At 44.5% G+C, this 18,433-nt stretch overlaps 1 protein-coding gene across 1 annotated transcript in view; it reads left to right on the top strand.

The window, feature by feature from the left end:
- The window catches only part of SHISA9 (shisa family member 9), a 296,743-nt gene extending 287,332 nt beyond the window's left edge, over positions 1–9,411 (top strand). Inside the window, exon 4 of the mRNA XM_054992410.1 lies at positions 9,053–9,411. Coding sequence (XP_054848385.1) covers positions 9,053–9,411 — 359 coding nt within the window. The remainder of the gene's footprint in view (positions 1–9,052) is intronic.
- The last annotated feature ends 9,022 nt before the right edge of the window (positions 9,412–18,433 follow it).

Genomic DNA, 18,433 nt, shown 5'->3' with positions numbered 1-18,433 from the left:
GCAATCTAAACTCCCCTCTGTCTGGAGATCAGGGGGTGGGGCCACCGGCCATATGACCATTTTCATTGAGGGCGATTTAAACTTTAAAATACTCCCCCCTTTTTCCAGTTGACCCAAAGTGACATCATTGTGCGGTCCTGGGAGCATGTGTGCACTTTGCGCATGTGCATGTGGTACCAGGGGCACCACCTCCTGCCAGGAGTTGCCACCTGTGCAGGGAACCCACTGAGTTCAACCACCTCTTTTCCCAGAAAAAAAGCCCTGGTGATTTTTTGCGGAAAAACTCTGCCAAAAAAAGAAAAGAATCTAAAGTCCAGAATGTGTAAAGAAAACAGATCCTTCTGTATGTCCAGCTGGAATAGGAAGCTAATTCCAGAGTTTCTTCAGGTCATCGTTGTGAACTAGCTGCAACAGAAAGCAGCCTCTCTCTGCCTGCTCCCTGTGTTGCAAACAGTTGCAAAAGAACTGTAAAGCAACTTGCTGAAAGCAAGATAAGAACACACTGAAAACATACAAGAGAGGGGAAAAAATGTTAAACTAAATCCAAAACATTATCTTAACAGCAGGAAGAATAATACAAAACCAAACTCCATCACACTTGGAGGTTAAGCGCCTACTTAAAAAATAAATGATTGTAGGGTTTAAGTATAGTTATGCAATAAAACATCACAATCATCCTCTATGATTGCTGGGCGAGGCGCTAAACATTCTATACATCTGCTGGCATAAAAGCCCATGTGAAAGAATCATCCTTTAAAAAGTAGTCATGTTTGCTTTAATAAGCAGCCAAAATCAAAGCCAAATTTGTAAAAATTAAAGCAATAAAATGCCAGTGGTATCAATTGCCATAATATCCCATCTTTACAGTCCTAGAGGATGGTTGAAAAGTGCAAGAAACGGTAGCCTTGCTTCAGGCTCAGCAGATATGGTGGGTCTGGTTGGTGCCCAGATAGGAAACATCCCAGGTTGTGTGTATGTACTGTATACATTACAATAGAACAGTTTGTTCCCCCTCTCTGATACTTGTGCGTGTTGGTTTAATCTCATGCGGGAGTGGGGGCCTGCTCAGTTCTTCTTGTTTGTTAGAATTGTATACTGCCTGAGCTCCCTTGTCCTAAAATCAATTACTCCCGTCTCTGTATCTCCTAGCTAATAAAGGGATTTTGTTTGAAAGCGAGGATGTCATTCCTCCACTGGGGAAGAGGGGATCCCCTGCTCCCACCTTCCGCCTCCACCTCTACTCACCTAACTGGCAGGGGAGGAAAGGTGGGGGGAAGCCGCCCTGGACGAGCTCCCAGTTTAGCACAACAACATCACCTCTGGGAGTGATGTCATCGTGCCGCCCCTAAGAACGCTCCCGAACTTCTCAGTGGGCCAATTGGAGCCAAAATCAGCCTGCTGAGAAGTATGCATACACACTGCCATGCCTGCATGAAGATGTCGCTTCTCAGAAATGATGTCATCATGCAAGTGTGTAAGGATCACCCAGGAACATGGAAACAATAAGCTCCGGATCCTCTCCTCCCACTGAGAGGGTAGAGGGACCTGGCATCCCTATTTCAAACTTTTCTGCACCTGTTGTGTGAACCTACTAGCTGGAACCTGAGTAAGTAGCTTATTCTTGAGTTGCATCATACCAAGAACCCTAGGAACATGGTATTTATTCCACCATGGAAGTGAAGCTCACATCATTATTTATAGATCCAGAGGAGTTAGCTGTGTTAGTCTGTAGTAGCAAAATAGTAAAGAGTCCAGTAGCACCTTTATGTCAGGTCTTGCCAGGTACTTCCCCAATCACTTCACTGCATTACTCTGGTGTATGAGTTAAAGATGATTTTATTAAGGAAAGATGTAACAGTGGAATTGACCGGAATGCCTAAAGGTAGTCAAGCAGGGCAAATTATAGGACACTGTCTCCACCTGCACCAGTGGGAAGGAGAGGCCGTTGGAGGTTTTGGCGTGCATTGCCTGGGAAGAAGGGAAGGGAAGGTGAAAGGAGCTCTTCTCAGTCTCTGTGTTAAGTCCAAGGTCAGGTTCTCAGGCTTCAGCAGGAACTGGTAACCAAAACACCTTACCTGGAAGATAAGCAGTTAGCAACAAGCAACAGAATGCTGGTTTTACTTTGCATGTACTCAGAGGCACAGTACTATCACAACACACCTGATGCATGGCAGATATGCCGAAGGCCTATCTGACATCCCCCCCCCCAAAAAAACTATCCAGCCTTTGGTTTCTCCGGGTATTTTCTGTGAAACTGGCGTACCAATCTAGGGGCATTAACATCAGAAGACTTAACCCATTCCACATTACTCTTATCAAAATAAGTCCACTGAATTAAGTAATACAGCTCTCTACGTTTCAGTTTAGAGTCCAAGATAGCCTCCACTTCGTGGTGAGATTGCCCGTTCACGAAGAGAAAGGGTGGGATCCCAGGTTCCGGGAGCCACACATCAGGTAGTGGTGCTTTCTTCAAGAACCTGAAATGGAATACAGGGTGGACATGTTTTAAGTTCTTTGGCAATTTAAGTTCCACAGTCACTTCATTCATCACTCTGAGGACCTCTAAAGGCCCCAAATACTTCCACCCTAGTTTTTTACTTGGTTGCTCCCCCAACAGATTTTTTGTAGAAACATAGACCTTGTCCCTTACTTTCAGTTCCCAGGGCGGGGAAGCTCTTTCAATCAGCTTGCTTTTTGTAATCCTCTTTAACTTAATCCAACGTTTGCTTAATCACCTCCCACTGGACGGTTAGCTTAATCCACCATTCAGTCAGGTCTCCCCACCCTTTGGTTGGGGTCGGGTTACTTATAAAGAGCATCACTTTGCCTTCGAACCCTTGGGCAATTTTGAAGGGGGATGCCGGAACTGTGGACACTGTGATTGTAACAATATTCTGTGAAAACCAAAAAATCAGTCCAATCACTCTACTGATAATTAATGTAACATCTCAAAAATTGCTCCAACACCTGATTAACTCTTTCGGTTTGTCCATCGGTCTTGGGATGATAGGCCGAACTTAATCCCTGCTCTGTCCCCACCACTTGCAACAGTTCCTTCCAGAACATGGTCACAAACTGTGATCCTCAGTCGGATATTATCAGGAAAAGAATGTAAACATAACGCAGGCTGCATGAACAAAGTGGCCAGCTTTTTTGCCATCGGTAATTTGGAACACGGTATGAAGTGGGCTTGTTTTGAAAATAAATCCACCACCACTAAAATCACGGTTTCCCCCTGGCGGGGGGGGGGGAGGTCTGTAATTAAATCCATGGATATTGTGGCTGGAGTCTCAAGGGGCCACAGCAAGCCGGGAGGCTTCCCTCCTCTGTTCTTCCCCATTAAGCATACTTGGCAAGTGGAAACATATTGCGACACATCACAGCTCATTTTAGGCCACCAAAATTGTCTCTGCACCAGGTGTAAGGTTTTGAGGTATCCAAAACGCCCAGCTAATTTGGCATTATGACAAGTTTTTAGGACCTCCCCTCTCAGGCTGGCAGAAATGTACAATTTCCCTTGCCTGTTCCAGCCTCCATGTTCGCCTTGCTCTAGTTCTTCTCTGGGCCTCTCCTCCCCCTCCTTTTCCACCACTGCTTTCACTTTTTCCTCCCACTCCATGAGGTCAGGCTGCTCCACTTTGGCTTTGGCTTTGGCTTTAGCCTGCTGCCTAGTGACGACAGCCCCTCCCAGCTGTGTGGGTGAAAACACAGTGTCCCCTACCTCCTCTTTTTGACTGTTATGTTGGGGGAGGTGTGAGAGGGCGTCCGCCAGGAAGTTTGATTTGCCAGGGAGGTGTTTGAGCACAAAATTGAATCGGGTGAAGAACTCTGCCCACTGTAATTGCTTGGCACCCAATTTGTGAGGGGCATGTAACACTTACAGATGTTTATGATCAATCCATACTTCAAAAGGCATTTTAGCCCTTTCCAGCCAATGACTGCAGGTGCATAAAGCTAATTTAACAGCAGACACTTCTTTGTCCCACACCGCCCAATGGCGTTCCATCTCAGAAAACTTTTTGGATACATAAGCATAGGGGTATAATTTCCTTTCATCCTCCTCCTATAGGATTACCCCCCCCCCATCGCAATATCACTGGCGTCCACTTGGACCACAAATTTACGGTTCTCGACAGGGTGGCATAGAACTGGTTCAGAGGTAAACTACCATTTCATGCTCTCAAAAGCCTCCTGGCACTCTCCTGTCCAGGCTAATTTAGTGCTATGCTTTGCCCCTTGGGGCCCCTTCCCCTTTGTCTTCAGCAAGTCAGTCAAGGGTAGTGAAATCTGAGCAAAGTTCTTTATGAAGGGTCGGTAGAAATTAGCAAACCCCAGGAATGATTGCAACTGTTGTCAAGTTTTGGGGGCCTCCCATTCAGCCATGACTTGAACCTTGGCTGGGTCCATCCCCAACCCTTGGCCCGACACTCGATATCTCAGATAGTCCAGCTCCTTCTTGTGAAACACATTTGGACAGTTTCACAGGTAGCTAGTGGGCGTGCAGGGTTTTCAATACCTCCCGCACCAATTTCACGTGAGAACCATAGTCTTGTGAATTCAATAACACATCATCTAGGTAAACCACCACCCTTTTGTAAAGATATTTGTGAAGAACCTCATTGATCAAATTCATAAAAAAACCCGGAGCCTCTTGTAATCATAAAGGCATCACTAAGTACTCATACTGCCCCAAAGGGGTGTTGAATGCCATTTTCCACTCATCCCCCATCCTTTTTCTTGCGGAAAAGTACAGGAGTGGCATGGGGAGAGCTCGCTGGTCTAATTAAACCTCTTTCCAGATTCTTGTCAATGAACTTCCGTAGCTCTGCCTGCTCCCCCGGGCTCATGGAGTAAAGTTTCCCCTTCAGCAGCTTCTGCCTGGGGATTAGCTCAATTGCAGAGTCAGTGGCCCAATGGGGAAGGAGCTCGTCGACCTCCTTTTCATCAAATACTTGACTTAAGTCCTGGTATTCAGAGGGGATCTGATCCCACTCCTCCTTGGTCAATAAAACAGCTTCTGGGACAGGAGGGGCCGCTTTTCCCCACTTCTCATCCCACAAATGGTTGTGACACTCTTCCCCCAGGAAACACAGCTCTCCGGCCTTCCAACATACGTAAGGGTTGTGGTCTCCCTCCCAATCGTGAATCCAGATAACTCACTCGACTGGCTTCACCTGGGACGGTGGGGCCCCATTCTCTGAAAAATTCCATGGCCCAGACTAGGAAGTAGCCCAGTTTCTCAGGATCCCCTTCGAATATGTGTTCAGCTTGCACCACCTTTAGGCATTCCGGTCAAAATGTCAGATCTTGCCAGGTACTTCCCCAATCACTTCACTGGAGTGGGAAGGAGACACCGTTGGAGGTTTTGGCGCACATTGCCTGAAAAGAAGGGAAGGTGGGGGAGAAAGGAGCTCTGCTCAGTCTCTGTGTTAAGTCCAAGGTCAGGTTCTCAGGCTTCAGCAGGAACTGGTAACCAAAATACCTTACCTGGAAGATAAGCAGTTAGCAACAAGCAACAGAATGCTGGTTTTACTTTGCATGTACTCAGAGGCACAATACTATCACAACACAACACACCTGATAGGCCGAAGGCCTATCTGACATTCTCCCCCCGCCCCCCGCCCCAAGAACTATCCAGCCTTTGCTTTCTCTGGGTATTTTCTGTGAAACCGGTGTACTAATCTAGGGGCATTAACATCAGAAGACTTAACCCATTCCACATTACTCCTATCTGACATTTTAAGACTAACCAACTTTATTGTAGCATAAGCTTTCGAAAGCTAAAGCATCTGACAAAGAGAGCTGTAGCTCTCGAAAGCTTATGTTACAATAAAGTTGGTTAGTCTTAACAGTGCTACTGGACTCTTTAAAAGGTAAAGGTGCAAGCACCAAGTCATTACTGACCCATGGGGGGACGTCGCATCATGATGTTTTATTGGCAGACTTTTGTTATGGGGTGGTTTGCCATTGCCTTCCCCAGTCATCTACACTTTACCTCCAGGAAACTGGGTACTCATTTTACTGACCTCGGAATGATGGAAGGCTGAGTCAACCCTGAGCCGGCTACTTGAACCTGGCTTCCACCAGGATCGAACTCAGGTCGTGGGCAGAGCTTGGGCTGTAGTTCTGCACCTTACCACGCTGCACCACGGGACTCTCATCATCAGGGGAGGCACCCTGATGAAGAGACCTCTGGTTCTCGAAAGCTTATGCCTCAATAAAGTTGGTTAGTCTTAAAGGTGCTACTGGACTTTTCACTATTTTGCATCAGCATGATACTCCAGAACTTCCCTGAAACTCCGTGGTTGTATGGAATCCTAGAACATTGTGCCAATGCAATGACAGCACTTCTGGGAATGCTGCATATTTACGTTCCCTCCCCTGTCCACCAGTTGCTAGCATTCATCTGACACCCCCAAATCTCCAATATCATCCCTGGCTGGAGCTGCCAACCCTGTTTCAGAAGCCTTTCCCACTCCATAGGGGTGGAGGAAAGCCCAACTTTGCCCTTTGTTTTGAGGAAGAGACACTTTGAGAAAGAAGGAAGTGTGCACCATGTTGAGAATCCCACTTCAGCGGGCGCTGTGGCACCTATGGGCAGCATATACTACTATTGCACTGCTCCAAGAACTAATATCCTAGTTGGTTTATATGGGGTGGAGGATATTTTACCCGCATGTAGTTCAGCTGCCTATATGAGGTTGCATGAGGCAGGGATTAATGTCTTAGATTAATGTCTTAGATTAATGTCTAAGCCAAACGTACCTCCCAGGATTGGTATATGCAGGAAATGTGGAGTTAGAGCAATGTGTGCCACTATGGATGCAGGGCAAGTTTAAAAATGTAATAATATAGAATTATTATAATCAACAACATAACAAAAGGAGTGTGTGTCTGATTATGAGCCCTGAGATCTATGACCAAGTGGGAGGACGCTTTCCTGTTATTGATCACAGCCCTATACGATGCAATTTTAAATCTTGTTTTGGAAATTGTAACAGGCCATTATCTACTTCCCATGCTTTAATTAAAAAGGGAAGGCAAGCCTTTAACTGCACCTGTATGTTATATAAAGCACTCAGGCGCCAATTATGAAGGAGACAGATGGAGACAGGTAAAGTGTGCCGAGCCAAATTTTACAACATGGGCTCTTTCAAAAGCAATTTAAATTCACCTGCAGGAGGAAAAGCATCTCTTTAAGGCAGGGAACGTATTTGCCGCACTGAAAAGAGTCCCTCCAAATGAGGCTGTAAAACAACTGATGTCCAGATATGGTGGCGATTGGTGAATGCAATCCACCATAGGCCCAGGGCCAAACCAAGAGGTTTTTGGATCACTAGGCTTTTTTATGAAGACTAGTTTGTTCAGGCAGGGAGTTCAGGGCTGATTAGGGAGGGGATTCCCCCAGTTTCAAACGTTTTGCTCAGCACTGAGTTCCAAAAGAATTTCAATTAAAATCACCGTAATGCCCTGTTTGCTGTTATGTTTGTTTCCTTCCATTTGGTGATTATTCCCCCCCCCCCCACCGCCCCATTGTGTCCTGTTGCCAGGCACAATTGCAGCACAGAAATATTTCAAATACATAAATAAAATACCACCAATATTTAAGCTAAAAGCTATTCACCATGCATACTCAATTCAGGTCAGTCATTAGATAACAAAATATCAGAAGGTATATGAATAGGATAAATAATCAATCAATTAAAAATCTCTTTATAAAGTAATTAACAGCCTAGTTTTATACATGTCTGTCCAGAGGTAATCTCCCTACTTATTTCAGTGGGGCTTACTCCTGAGTAAGTGTGCACAAGATAATAGCCTAATTATCCTGTGCTTTTAAAATCCTTTTTTTCCTCCAAGACATTCAGGGTGGCCAACATATTTTCCCTTACCCATTTTCTCCTCACAACAACTATGTGAGATAATAATAACATTAGATTTATATACCGCCCTTCAGGACAACTTAATGCCCACTCCAAGTGGTTTACAATGTATGCCATTATTATCCCCACAACAACGCTCACCCTGTGAGGTGGGTGGGGCTGAGAGAGCTCTGAGAGAGCTGTGACTGACCCAAGGTCACCCAGCTGGCTTCAAGTGGAGGAGTGGGGAATCAAACCCAGTTCTCCAGATTAGAGTCCCACCACTCGTAACCACTACACCAAACTGGCTCTCAATAGGGTTACCAACTCTGGTTTGGAAAATTTCTGGAGATTTAGGGAGGAGATCAGGGTTTAGGAAGAGGAGGAAAATCAACAGGGTATAATGGCATAGAGTCCACACTCCAAAGCAGCCATTTCCTCCAAGGGAACTGATCTGGAGATCAGCTTTAATTCCTGAAAATATTCAGGCCTCACCTGGAGGCTGGCAATCTTAGAGACAGGTGAGATTGAGTGTGAGTGGCTGGCACCAGGTCATCTCATGGCAGAGTGGAGATTTGAACTCAGGCCTCTCAGACTATATACTACATCTGACACTCTGTTACTGACAGTGGCCGTTTCAACACAGCTTACCAGCTGATGAAACGTTCTGCAAAACACCCAGAAGATAGCGTCTTCTCACGCGAAATTGCACCAGGAAGACGCTACTTCGCACAACACTTACGGGTGAAAGTGTCTTCCTGGCACGATTTCGCACAAGAAGACGCTATCTTCCGGGTGTTTTGCAGAATGTTTCCATCGGCTGGTAAGTCGTGTGGAAACGGCCACTCTAACTACTTCTTCAGACACCTAACCCAAAGGGTTTATGGTGAGCTGAAGGCCTAGACACATCTTTGCTTGATTAAAAGATTTTTAATCTGTTGTTCTAATCAATTAGATTTTGAGCTATGGCTTTTGGCTGCCAAAAGTAAGCATGGTCTGCATTGCTAAGATCTTCTTTTGAACGCTATTTTAGAAGTGAATGTTGTTCCCATCTGGAAGGATGTCTTTTTTTAGCCAACATTGCTGTCTATTTATACATTCTCGTCTGTCAATTGTATGTTTTATTTTAAACGCTTTTTCTTCTGCTTGTAGCTGATGCTGTTTTCCTTCTCCCTTCCCCCCCTTCCTAGCTGACAAGGTCAACGATGATTTCTACTCAAAACGGAGGCATCTTGCAGAGCTGGCGGCCAAAGGGAGCCTGCCCCTCCATCCGGTTCGTGTTGAGGAGGATCGGCCGTACATTCTGGAGGGCGGTACGATGAAACAAAATGGACAGAAGTCCAAAGCCACAAAGCCACATATGCATCCCTTAGCATACAAAACCTGGGACCCTAGTGACCAGTCCCTACGCCGGCAGGCCTATGCAACCAAAGGGAGAAACCTTGGAGGAGAACCAGCCGTGAGTGACCCGCTGACCACACGAAGTCAGCACTACTTACCCACACAGCCATACTTCATCACTAACAGTAAGACAGAGGTGACTGTTTGAGATCACTGTCCTTTCTGTTTCTTTTTTTAAAAAGATGCATTTGAAAAAAATAATAAAAAAGTGGAACTGGCAAAAAAAAGTACTAATAATAAGAAGCAAGAAGAGGAGTTGGACATCCCTGGTGAAGATACCTAGCTTGAACTGAAGATTGGGTTAGCGCTTATATAGCAATACAAAGAAGGTTATTTGAAATCATTTATATTTTACACTGGAAATCGACCCCTTGGGACTAACCTCTCTCTCTTTTTTTGGTTACTTTTTACTCCAAATTCAAATCCATGATGAGAAGTAGCACAACTTAGAGGCATCACGCGTCCGCTTAAAATGACAAACTCTTTCTGCAATGTCGCTGCCTCGAGGCAGCCGGACAGAGAGATGGAACAATATACTGAAATACATTGTTACGGTCAGGAATCTTTTGTACAAATTTTAAGAACAGCCGTATTAACTAAACCTGTGATTTAAAGAAAAAAGCGAATCAAAAGAGCAAAACCACCGTGGTAGAATCCCTAATGTTGAGTGTTATGTTTTCGTATCATCAGTACAAAAGCAAACAAGCAAAAAATATGTATACTTAAGAAATAAGGAAGGGGGGGAAGACACTCTTATGAAATCAACAAAGACTGTTACAACGAAAAGCAGATGGAAGCTTTCTCCTTAGCGGAAAGCTCTGATGGGTGTATTTTGTTTCAGTTGTTGTGTCATACTTCTTTTAGGACCTCCCAAAAAATGGAAGGGAAAAATGAGGTGGAAGAGGGGGCATGTATCAAAATGCCACTCCCCTCGCTCGCTTCCAAATCACCCCCTTTCCCGAATGCACCGTCAAGCAAATTTGCTCTGCAGCTTGTTCTGAATTTCCTTCTCCTAGCGGTTCACCTCCGCCCCAGTTTCCAGTTATTTTGGACTGAAGATCAGTTAGCATGGGTGGTGCCTTTACAGTGTTACTAACGTTGAATTGACGGTCTTGTTTTCAGGTGAAACTCTGTATCCATTTTACAGGTTCTTTCCTCACGTGTGTGTGTGGGGGGGGGAGCTCTACTAATGCCCCTCCTGTTCGTTTTTGCTGCCCAAAATAACAGCAGATCATGTTCCACAGATCCGCATAGTGTTTGTAAGGTTGGGAAAACAAAGAGTTGCCCTCCCTTCCTCTCTGCTCAACCCCTTCTCACAAAAACAGGCATTTGCTGCTAAAAGTTCCCTTCAAACCCTTCATTCCTTTTTTTCCATCTATAGCATTGTTCCTTCATGACTAGTTTCAACTCTCTTTTCGCTTTTATTGACATCCCTTTCTCATAAGACCTTATGGTGTGATTGTGTTACGCCATTACTCTTTTAAAAAGTAGCCTATATTATTTTTTTTTAAAGAAACAGTGGTAGACATGATTCTCCTCCCCTCCATAGGTACGTTAGGCTGAAAGACAGTGACTGGCGCAAGGTGAGCTTCATGGCCAAGAAAGGATTCGAATCCAGATCTGGCTAGGCTCAATATGAATTGTCCGACTACTAGACAACACTAGTTCTCTGCAACTGACACAAAAGTTTCTAAGTTTTCTATCACTTTCGTGCATTTGTGCATTTTAAAATTGCCATAGCAGTGTGAGGCAGGAAGGTGATAGACATGATAAAGTACCCATCATGGATGGGTACCGAGGAGGAACAGGTTTGAGAGTATGTGCTTTGAAATTCTCAGTCTGAAGTAATTCCATGCCACTGTGCTAAAATCTTCTTGCTGGTTACTACTTTTTTCTGGTCTCCTGCAGGAAAAGCATTATTCTCCAACCACACAATTCCTACCAGCGAGTGATTGTCATGTCTGAGACCAAGCATCATTTCCGTGGGCTGGTACATCCCCAGTGATCCAATTCCTTACGTCCGGTCTCATAAATCATGGACTGGGGTGTGTCTGTGTGTGTGTTTTTTCCTGAAATGATGCAAGTCATTACCGTTACCATGGAAACGGCTTTGTAGCCTGAACTGCCCCATGTCCCCTGCAAAGAAATGGGATAACGTATAACCCGTGTTCCAAAACGACATCCTCTCACCCCAAATCTCCTAGAAATTCAATTTTTCCATTGCCTTCTGCAGAAGACTAAATTCTGAAAAATTCAGTTCATGGGATTGTGGCAGCAGGTCCCAATCATTACTTTTTTTGGCCAGGACATGGCAAAGAGGCTGATGGGAGAATGCTCTGGCATACTTAGAGGACTTGGCCAGTACCTGAGGTATACCTTGTACAATCATCTGGCCACATGGATACTACAGGGAAAAGGCTGCTCCTTGTGGTCAAGCAGTGCACTGGCAGAGTCCATGCCCTGCCACTCACATCATCTGGATTCTGATATGCCAGCTCGAATGCTTAAAAAATGGCATTTTTGCAGCGTGTGATAAAAATGGTAACGTGGTGGGCATTCGTAGTACAAGACCCCCCACACACTGGTGGTGTTTCTCAGTTGCTATAGCCATCGGTGAATTGGCTATATGCATACCCTGGCATGCATATGCAGGATTGGGCTTGTGCCACAAATAAACTGTTGAACATCAGCGGGTTGGATCCATGGATCTGTTCTGCTAACAATGGCTGTAGTGACAAGCCAGATGCTGCAGTAAATACACACTGCTGACTCACTGTAGGTTGGAGCAACTGAAAACAGGCCAAGATGTTCCCCTGCAACTCTGTTGTGCCCAGTAATGCCCTAAGTGATTGATCCCATGGCAATATGCAACAATAGATACTTTTCTGCGGGGCACCAAAAAGAAAGACCAGCTCAGATTTTTTTTTAAAAGTCATTTGAATTACTGATGTGATTGTCCAAAAGGTTGTTATTCTCTGCTTTCAAGTTTTACATTCTCCAAAACAAAGTTGAGAGCCAGATGTTTTGAACACCCATTTCACGGGACGTGGGGCTGTTTTTGTGTACAGACCCATTGTTTAAGTAGACATGGGAAAATCCAAAGTGTGAATGGGGACCTTCCCCAGCAGATTCAGCCCGTTTTGTTCCTTTTGCCTGAATGATGCATAAGTAGAGAAGGTTAGAAGAGGGAAAACCTCATCCGCTTGTAAATGATCGCCATATTAAAGGCATTCCAGATGTAATGGTACTATACTAACACTTTGCATTCATATGGCTCTTTGGAATGCACTTCTCCATTTTCTTGTAATTTTAACATCCACCCTCTAAGATAATCAGTTTTATTGCCCCCTCAGTGCAAATGGGAGAGGGCTGAGGACGTGACTTGCCTAAGAGCCAAGCTACAAGTGACGCCTGACACAGGTTGGACACTTGTCAGCTTCCTTCAAGTTTTGATGGGAAATGTAGGCATCCTGGTCTTGCAGCTGTAATGGAGAGCCAAGCTGTAAAACCAGGACGCCTACATTTCCCATCAACACTTGAGGGAAGCTGACAAGTGTCCAACCTGTGTAAGGCATCACTTGTAGCTTGGCTCTAAGACCACCTAGTGAGTTCATGATAGAAGCAAGATTCAAACTTGGGACATCCTGATTCTTTGCTTAGTCTTATGTTACAAATGTAAAAGGTTTTGTTCTAAGTCCAGTTTGCACATAAACATACAAAATAGAGGTACAACCTTTTTAGTTTTGCCTCAAGTTATGCCATGAAGGTACATAATGTTTTCATAGTGATGCACCACAATGAACAAATCAACAAAATCCAACAGTCCCAGACCACAAGGCAACACAGTGTTAAGCCATACACTTAAGCCCCTTGATTCCAGTGGGTTTAAGTATGCTTAACTCTGGGTCAGATTGCGACACCTGTTTTCGATGGAGATTAGTCTGGGGTAATAAAATTTGCAAGACCTTCCAAAAACTTTCATAGTGAACTTTTAAAGATTTAAAAGAAAAGCATGGGTACGGGGCGGGGGAGTAAAGAGTTTGCTTATCTATATTGGTATGTAATCTCTCTAGCTCCTATTCCATAACAGCTAACCTGACTTTCCCAGTTAACTGGTAACCTGTCTTGGGCTGCTATGGATACTTTCCAAAGGTTCTTAGCTTGTAAACACCAGAAAGACTGGTTGAATTGTTTGCTTTGCTTGAAAGGATAAATAAGAGAGGGGTCCCCTGCAAAACCTCCACTGAACCTGACACCCAAGTGGGCCACTGAATCAGGCAATCATTGAAGAAGTCTAGAAAGAATGGACAAATCCTGGGGAGGGGGGGCACGTACTCTCAGAGAACTCCCCGACCCTACCCAGTGCAGTTCCTCTTCAGTCATTTCACATCTTTATTGCTTTCACAATCTTAGGGCTGCCTCAACACTCAGAGCCAAGCCACAAGTGATGCCTGACACAGGTTGGACACTTGTCAGCTTCCCTCAAGTTTTCATGGGAAATGTAGGCATCCTGGTCTTGCAGCTGTAATGGAGAGCCAAGCTGTAAAACCAGGACGCCTACATTTCCCATCAACACTTGAGGGAATCTGACAAGTGTCCAACCTGTGTAAGGCGTCACTTGTAGCTTGGCTTTGAGTGTGAATTACTGCTAAGAGCACAGTGTGCAGAAGTGACAGCTTTGAGGATGCAGGGTCGCTTCGGTCACTTGTGCATCTTCTTCCCATGTTTCCAGCTACTGTCTCGATCACGTGTGCCCGCTAAGGATGGTTCTGTAATATTCCTCAATGGAATTTCTCCCTATATTTTGCACTTCAGCATACTAATAAGCATATTCCCTATTTCTTCCCTCTCACTCTGGAGGGTTCCTGCCAAATCAGTTCCTCTTTGGAGAGGAGACAAGGTCACTCAGAAATCCAAAATCTGAAGAGAAATGCAGATAAGTAGAACTGACACGTAAGGAATTTTTCAGTATACCATTCTTTTTGAGTTCCAAAATTTGGTGTAGACCATCATGTGCAGGGCTCTTTTTGCAGGGGGGACGTGGGGGAACAGAGTTCCGGAACCACTTGAAAATGGTCACATGGCTGGTGGCTCCACCCCCGATCTCTAGACAGAGGGGAGTTTAGATTGCCCTCTGCACTGGCATGGAGGGCAATCTAAACTCTCCTCTGTCTGGAGATCAGGGGGCGGGGCCACCAGCCATGTGACCATTTTCTCCAAGGGCAACCCACTGAGTTCCACCACCTCTTTTCCCAGAAAAAAAGCCCTGATCATGTGTATGCAGTTTGTTGGCGTTTTTGATACCTTCCATTAATTTGCCTGTTTTTCTCCTCTGCATTAATGATACACATGTGCAAAATCCTTGCAAATCTTGTACTATTGTTGTGCTCTTTTTTTGATGTGTTTTTCCAAACACTGGACCACCCATGCGCATTAGCCAAACACTGCATAAAAAGAATTTTGAGGCAGTATAGTGAACAATCACATCAAGATGGCTTTTTAAAAGGGCTTTATTAATGCCTATGCATGCACTATTATTGTAGATTGTATCAAGATTCTTTTTGTGTAGTAATTCATAAATTCATGGAATGCCGGCACGTGTTAAAAACAATAACACTATACAAAAAGAGTTTTGATGCAGTCATACGTGCAATCACATCAAGACAAGGTGTGCGTTGAAAACTCAGAGGAAAATAGAGATAACAAGGGAATCTGAAGGAATGGAAATCTGCAGTACACTGAACGTGCTCCACTTACAGATTGAAATATAGAAATGTTTCTAGTTAAACTGGAATTAGGAAGGAGCAAGACTGAGCAAAATTCTGGAGCAATAAAGGCACAGAAGGCGTGTCCCTATTATCCACAACAGGAGAACATTCACCTGGAAACATGGAAAGAGGATGTGTAAGTCTCACACATTCTGTTCTGACTTCCTGCATTGTGCAGGGGGTTGGACTAGATGACCCTAGAAGCCCCTTCCAACCTTATGATTATATGATTCCTTGTGACAGGCACACAGGCCCTGCAATTTGACCTTTCAGCAGAACGTTGCTCTTTCTCCATGTGCTTGAGGTACACACTTGCAGTTGCACTCAAATACTTCACTCCAGGTTTTCTTTGTGTATCTTTAGCATATTTTTATGTGGAAAAGCTATTTTAGTAAATGTTTGTTCCGTAAGTATACACGTGTTAATACTTGTTAAAGATTACTGAGTTTGAAACCACTTCCTACAATAAAAATGTTTGTTTTTTAAAAGTTGTTTATTTGTAAACATATGTATTCACTATATTAATATGAATTTCTTACCGGGCAATAAAAACTGATTCTATGTGAGTGTGAACCAAGGGCTCCATTTGTAAACCTCTGCTACTGATGGCACTTCATGACTATGGAACCATCTGCACTGGACATTTGTCAAATCAACTGCTTCAACAGCTCCCAGAAGAGGTGTATGACTATACTGGAAATGCCATTGGGAAGCCAACATTGAACAGGTAAGGATCACCCATTATGTGACAGTGAATTTTTATGAATGAAAGTACCATTAATAAAAGTACCATGGGGAATGAAAGTACCATTCATGGGGGAGGGGGGTAACTCTAAAAAGTAGCTACTAGGTAGGGGGGATATAGTTCAGGGCTGCAGTACTGAGATGGAGCGAATTAACTCTTCTGCATCATTTTCAAACTCAAAAATTGGTTTATTTTTAGCTATAAGAAGAAAAGGAAAAACACAATGTAACTCGTAGGGGAGAGGGCTATTTTGATCTGGGAAACAGCACAGGGTGGGGAGGGGGGACAACCCCTCTTACCCAGCCTGATCCCACATTTCGGAGCCTCTATTTTTTAGGTCCCGAGGTCACACTGGGGTTCTCAGAGCTAAACTACACAAGACGAATTACATGAGGACACTCAGTTGAAAGGAGATGCAATGTTAGCTGCAAAGTGTAGTTTGAATTTCACCTCTCTCTACAGAGCCGGCAAAGATCGCTCCTGAGAGGGTTTGTTAATTTCACCTCTCTACAGAGCTGTCAAAGATCTCTTTGCAGAGAGTTTGTTAATAATTGACAGAGCCTTGGAGGCAGCAAAGAGGAAATTAAACCCTCTAAAGAGTGATCTTTGCAGCTCTGTAGAGAGGTGAAATTAACAAACCCTCTCAGGAGCAATCTTTGCCAGCTCTGTAGAGAAAGGTGAAATTCAAACTATGCTTCCTGGCTAACATTTTGTCTCCCTTCACTTGAGCATCCTCATGTAATTCGTCTCATGTAGTTTAGCTCTCAGGCATAGAACTCCAACATTATATGTGGATTGGTACTTGAACAAGCCATTCAGCTGAACCCAGTAGTAATTTCCATTGGCAGATGAGATTTTTCCATTGGCCGAACAGGACTTTCTTGCATCCCTAATCCTGCTGCTGCCAAAAATGCTACTTCTGAGGAACAGGGGATCCTCTCGCCCCCAGAACAGCATGAGCGGGGGGCTGGAGATCTGCAGTGGAAGGGAGGAAATGGCAAAAATCCCCACCCTTTAGCAAAAATCCACCACTGGATCCAACACCGTATATTTCACAACTGAGGGTCAAGTCCCAAATAATGGATTTCTTTTATTGGCTTCTTTTTCGATTTGTATTTCACTGTTTGCCAATGTCTCAAAGCAGTTCAGACTGCACCAAAGGACTCGTGAAAAATACCCAGTGGAATATATTTTCTTTTGAACAGCAGGCTCCCTTATATCTAGGTGTATGATAGTTAGGGGTGATTGGACTCCCCAGAAAACCCAAACTGGAACAGGCGCAAGTAAAATAAATTATTTTTGAGGGCTGCAGTGTCTATTATGCCCATCTAGATCTGGTGACTATGTGTCTGTAACCTCCAGATGGACCCCTGAAGATAACTAGAAAACTTCCAATTTCTGCAGAAGCAATGCCCTGTCTTTTGGCTGATGTCAGACAGTGGGCATTACACAACGGCTGTACTGATTGTCAGTTTGTTTCCGAATGCAATTCCAGGTGCTGGATTCAAACAAAATCTCTGGCCCAAGACAGCACATGCATGCATTAGCTAAGGAAGAGATGTCCATTAAAAAAACCAAACTGGAATCCAGCCATTCAGCTGCTTGGCGAGCAAAGCAGAGCAAGAAAGACTGAATCCGGCGTCTGTATTCCTTCTGAACACAATTCCAGGTTTCTTTCTGGGGCTATTCATGTGCCCCCCTGGCTGCTTCACTGAGCTTGGAGAATTATACACCCTGCACCTGTTTGCACATATTATTCCCTGTTCAGATAAGGCTATAGAAAATCTGGACTGGGACAAAAAATCACAAGCCAAGAATGCAGCAGTTATCAATGGCTTTTTCCAGCAAAAGTATTAAAAAAGGGGAGATGGATTCTGAAGAACTGATACAAAGGTTTATTAATGTTTTCAAACAGTAGCAGCTTGGAAAAGATTGAATACAAATAATGCAACTGTCTTGCTGATGTTAAGCCAGTCTGGCTGTGATCAGAGAACCTGGATAGGAGAATGGAACTTTGGGTTCCGTGGTGGAAGAGGTGGGAAAGCGTCTACTCTCACCAGTTAGGAAAACTTGCTGCTCATGGGAAGAGTTGCAGGTACATTTGATAAGAAGGCCTAGTTCTAGGGATGCCAGTTCCAGGTGGGGAAATTCCTGGAGATTTGGGGGCTGGGCCTAGAGAGGGCGGGGTTTGTGGCGGGGGGAACCTCAGCAGAGTACAGTGCCATAGACTCCACCCTTCAAAACAGCCATTTTCTCCATGGGAATTGATCTCTGTGGCCTGGAGATCAGTTGTAATTCCAGGAAATCTCCAGCCTTCACCTGGAGGCTGGCAACCCTACCTAGTTCAATTGCATCTGGAAAACTTTATCCATGGAACAGCTCACGGCTACTCAAACTGAGAAACAGTCTAGATGTGATGGTGTCCGCAGGTTCGACCTGTGGATGCTGCTGCCATTTTAAAGTGATTTAAAAATGCCATGAGGGCCTGATCCTGAGGACCCTTTTCAGAGCTTGAAAAGGTATGGGGGGAGACAAGAGTGCCCCATCCTGCCTTGTGGATTGGGCCCTCACAGCATTTTTATATTGCCTGTTTAGGTGGTCTGACTGGCAGACACCATCATGGCTGATTCCGCACACGTTGGATAATGCACTTCCAA

This window comes from Eublepharis macularius, chromosome 12 (assembly GCF_028583425.1).
Source record: "Eublepharis macularius isolate TG4126 chromosome 12, MPM_Emac_v1.0, whole genome shotgun sequence".
NCBI classification, from domain to species: domain Eukaryota; kingdom Metazoa; phylum Chordata; class Lepidosauria; order Squamata; family Eublepharidae; genus Eublepharis; species Eublepharis macularius.
This window is presented reverse-complemented; position numbering and strand designations above follow the sequence as displayed.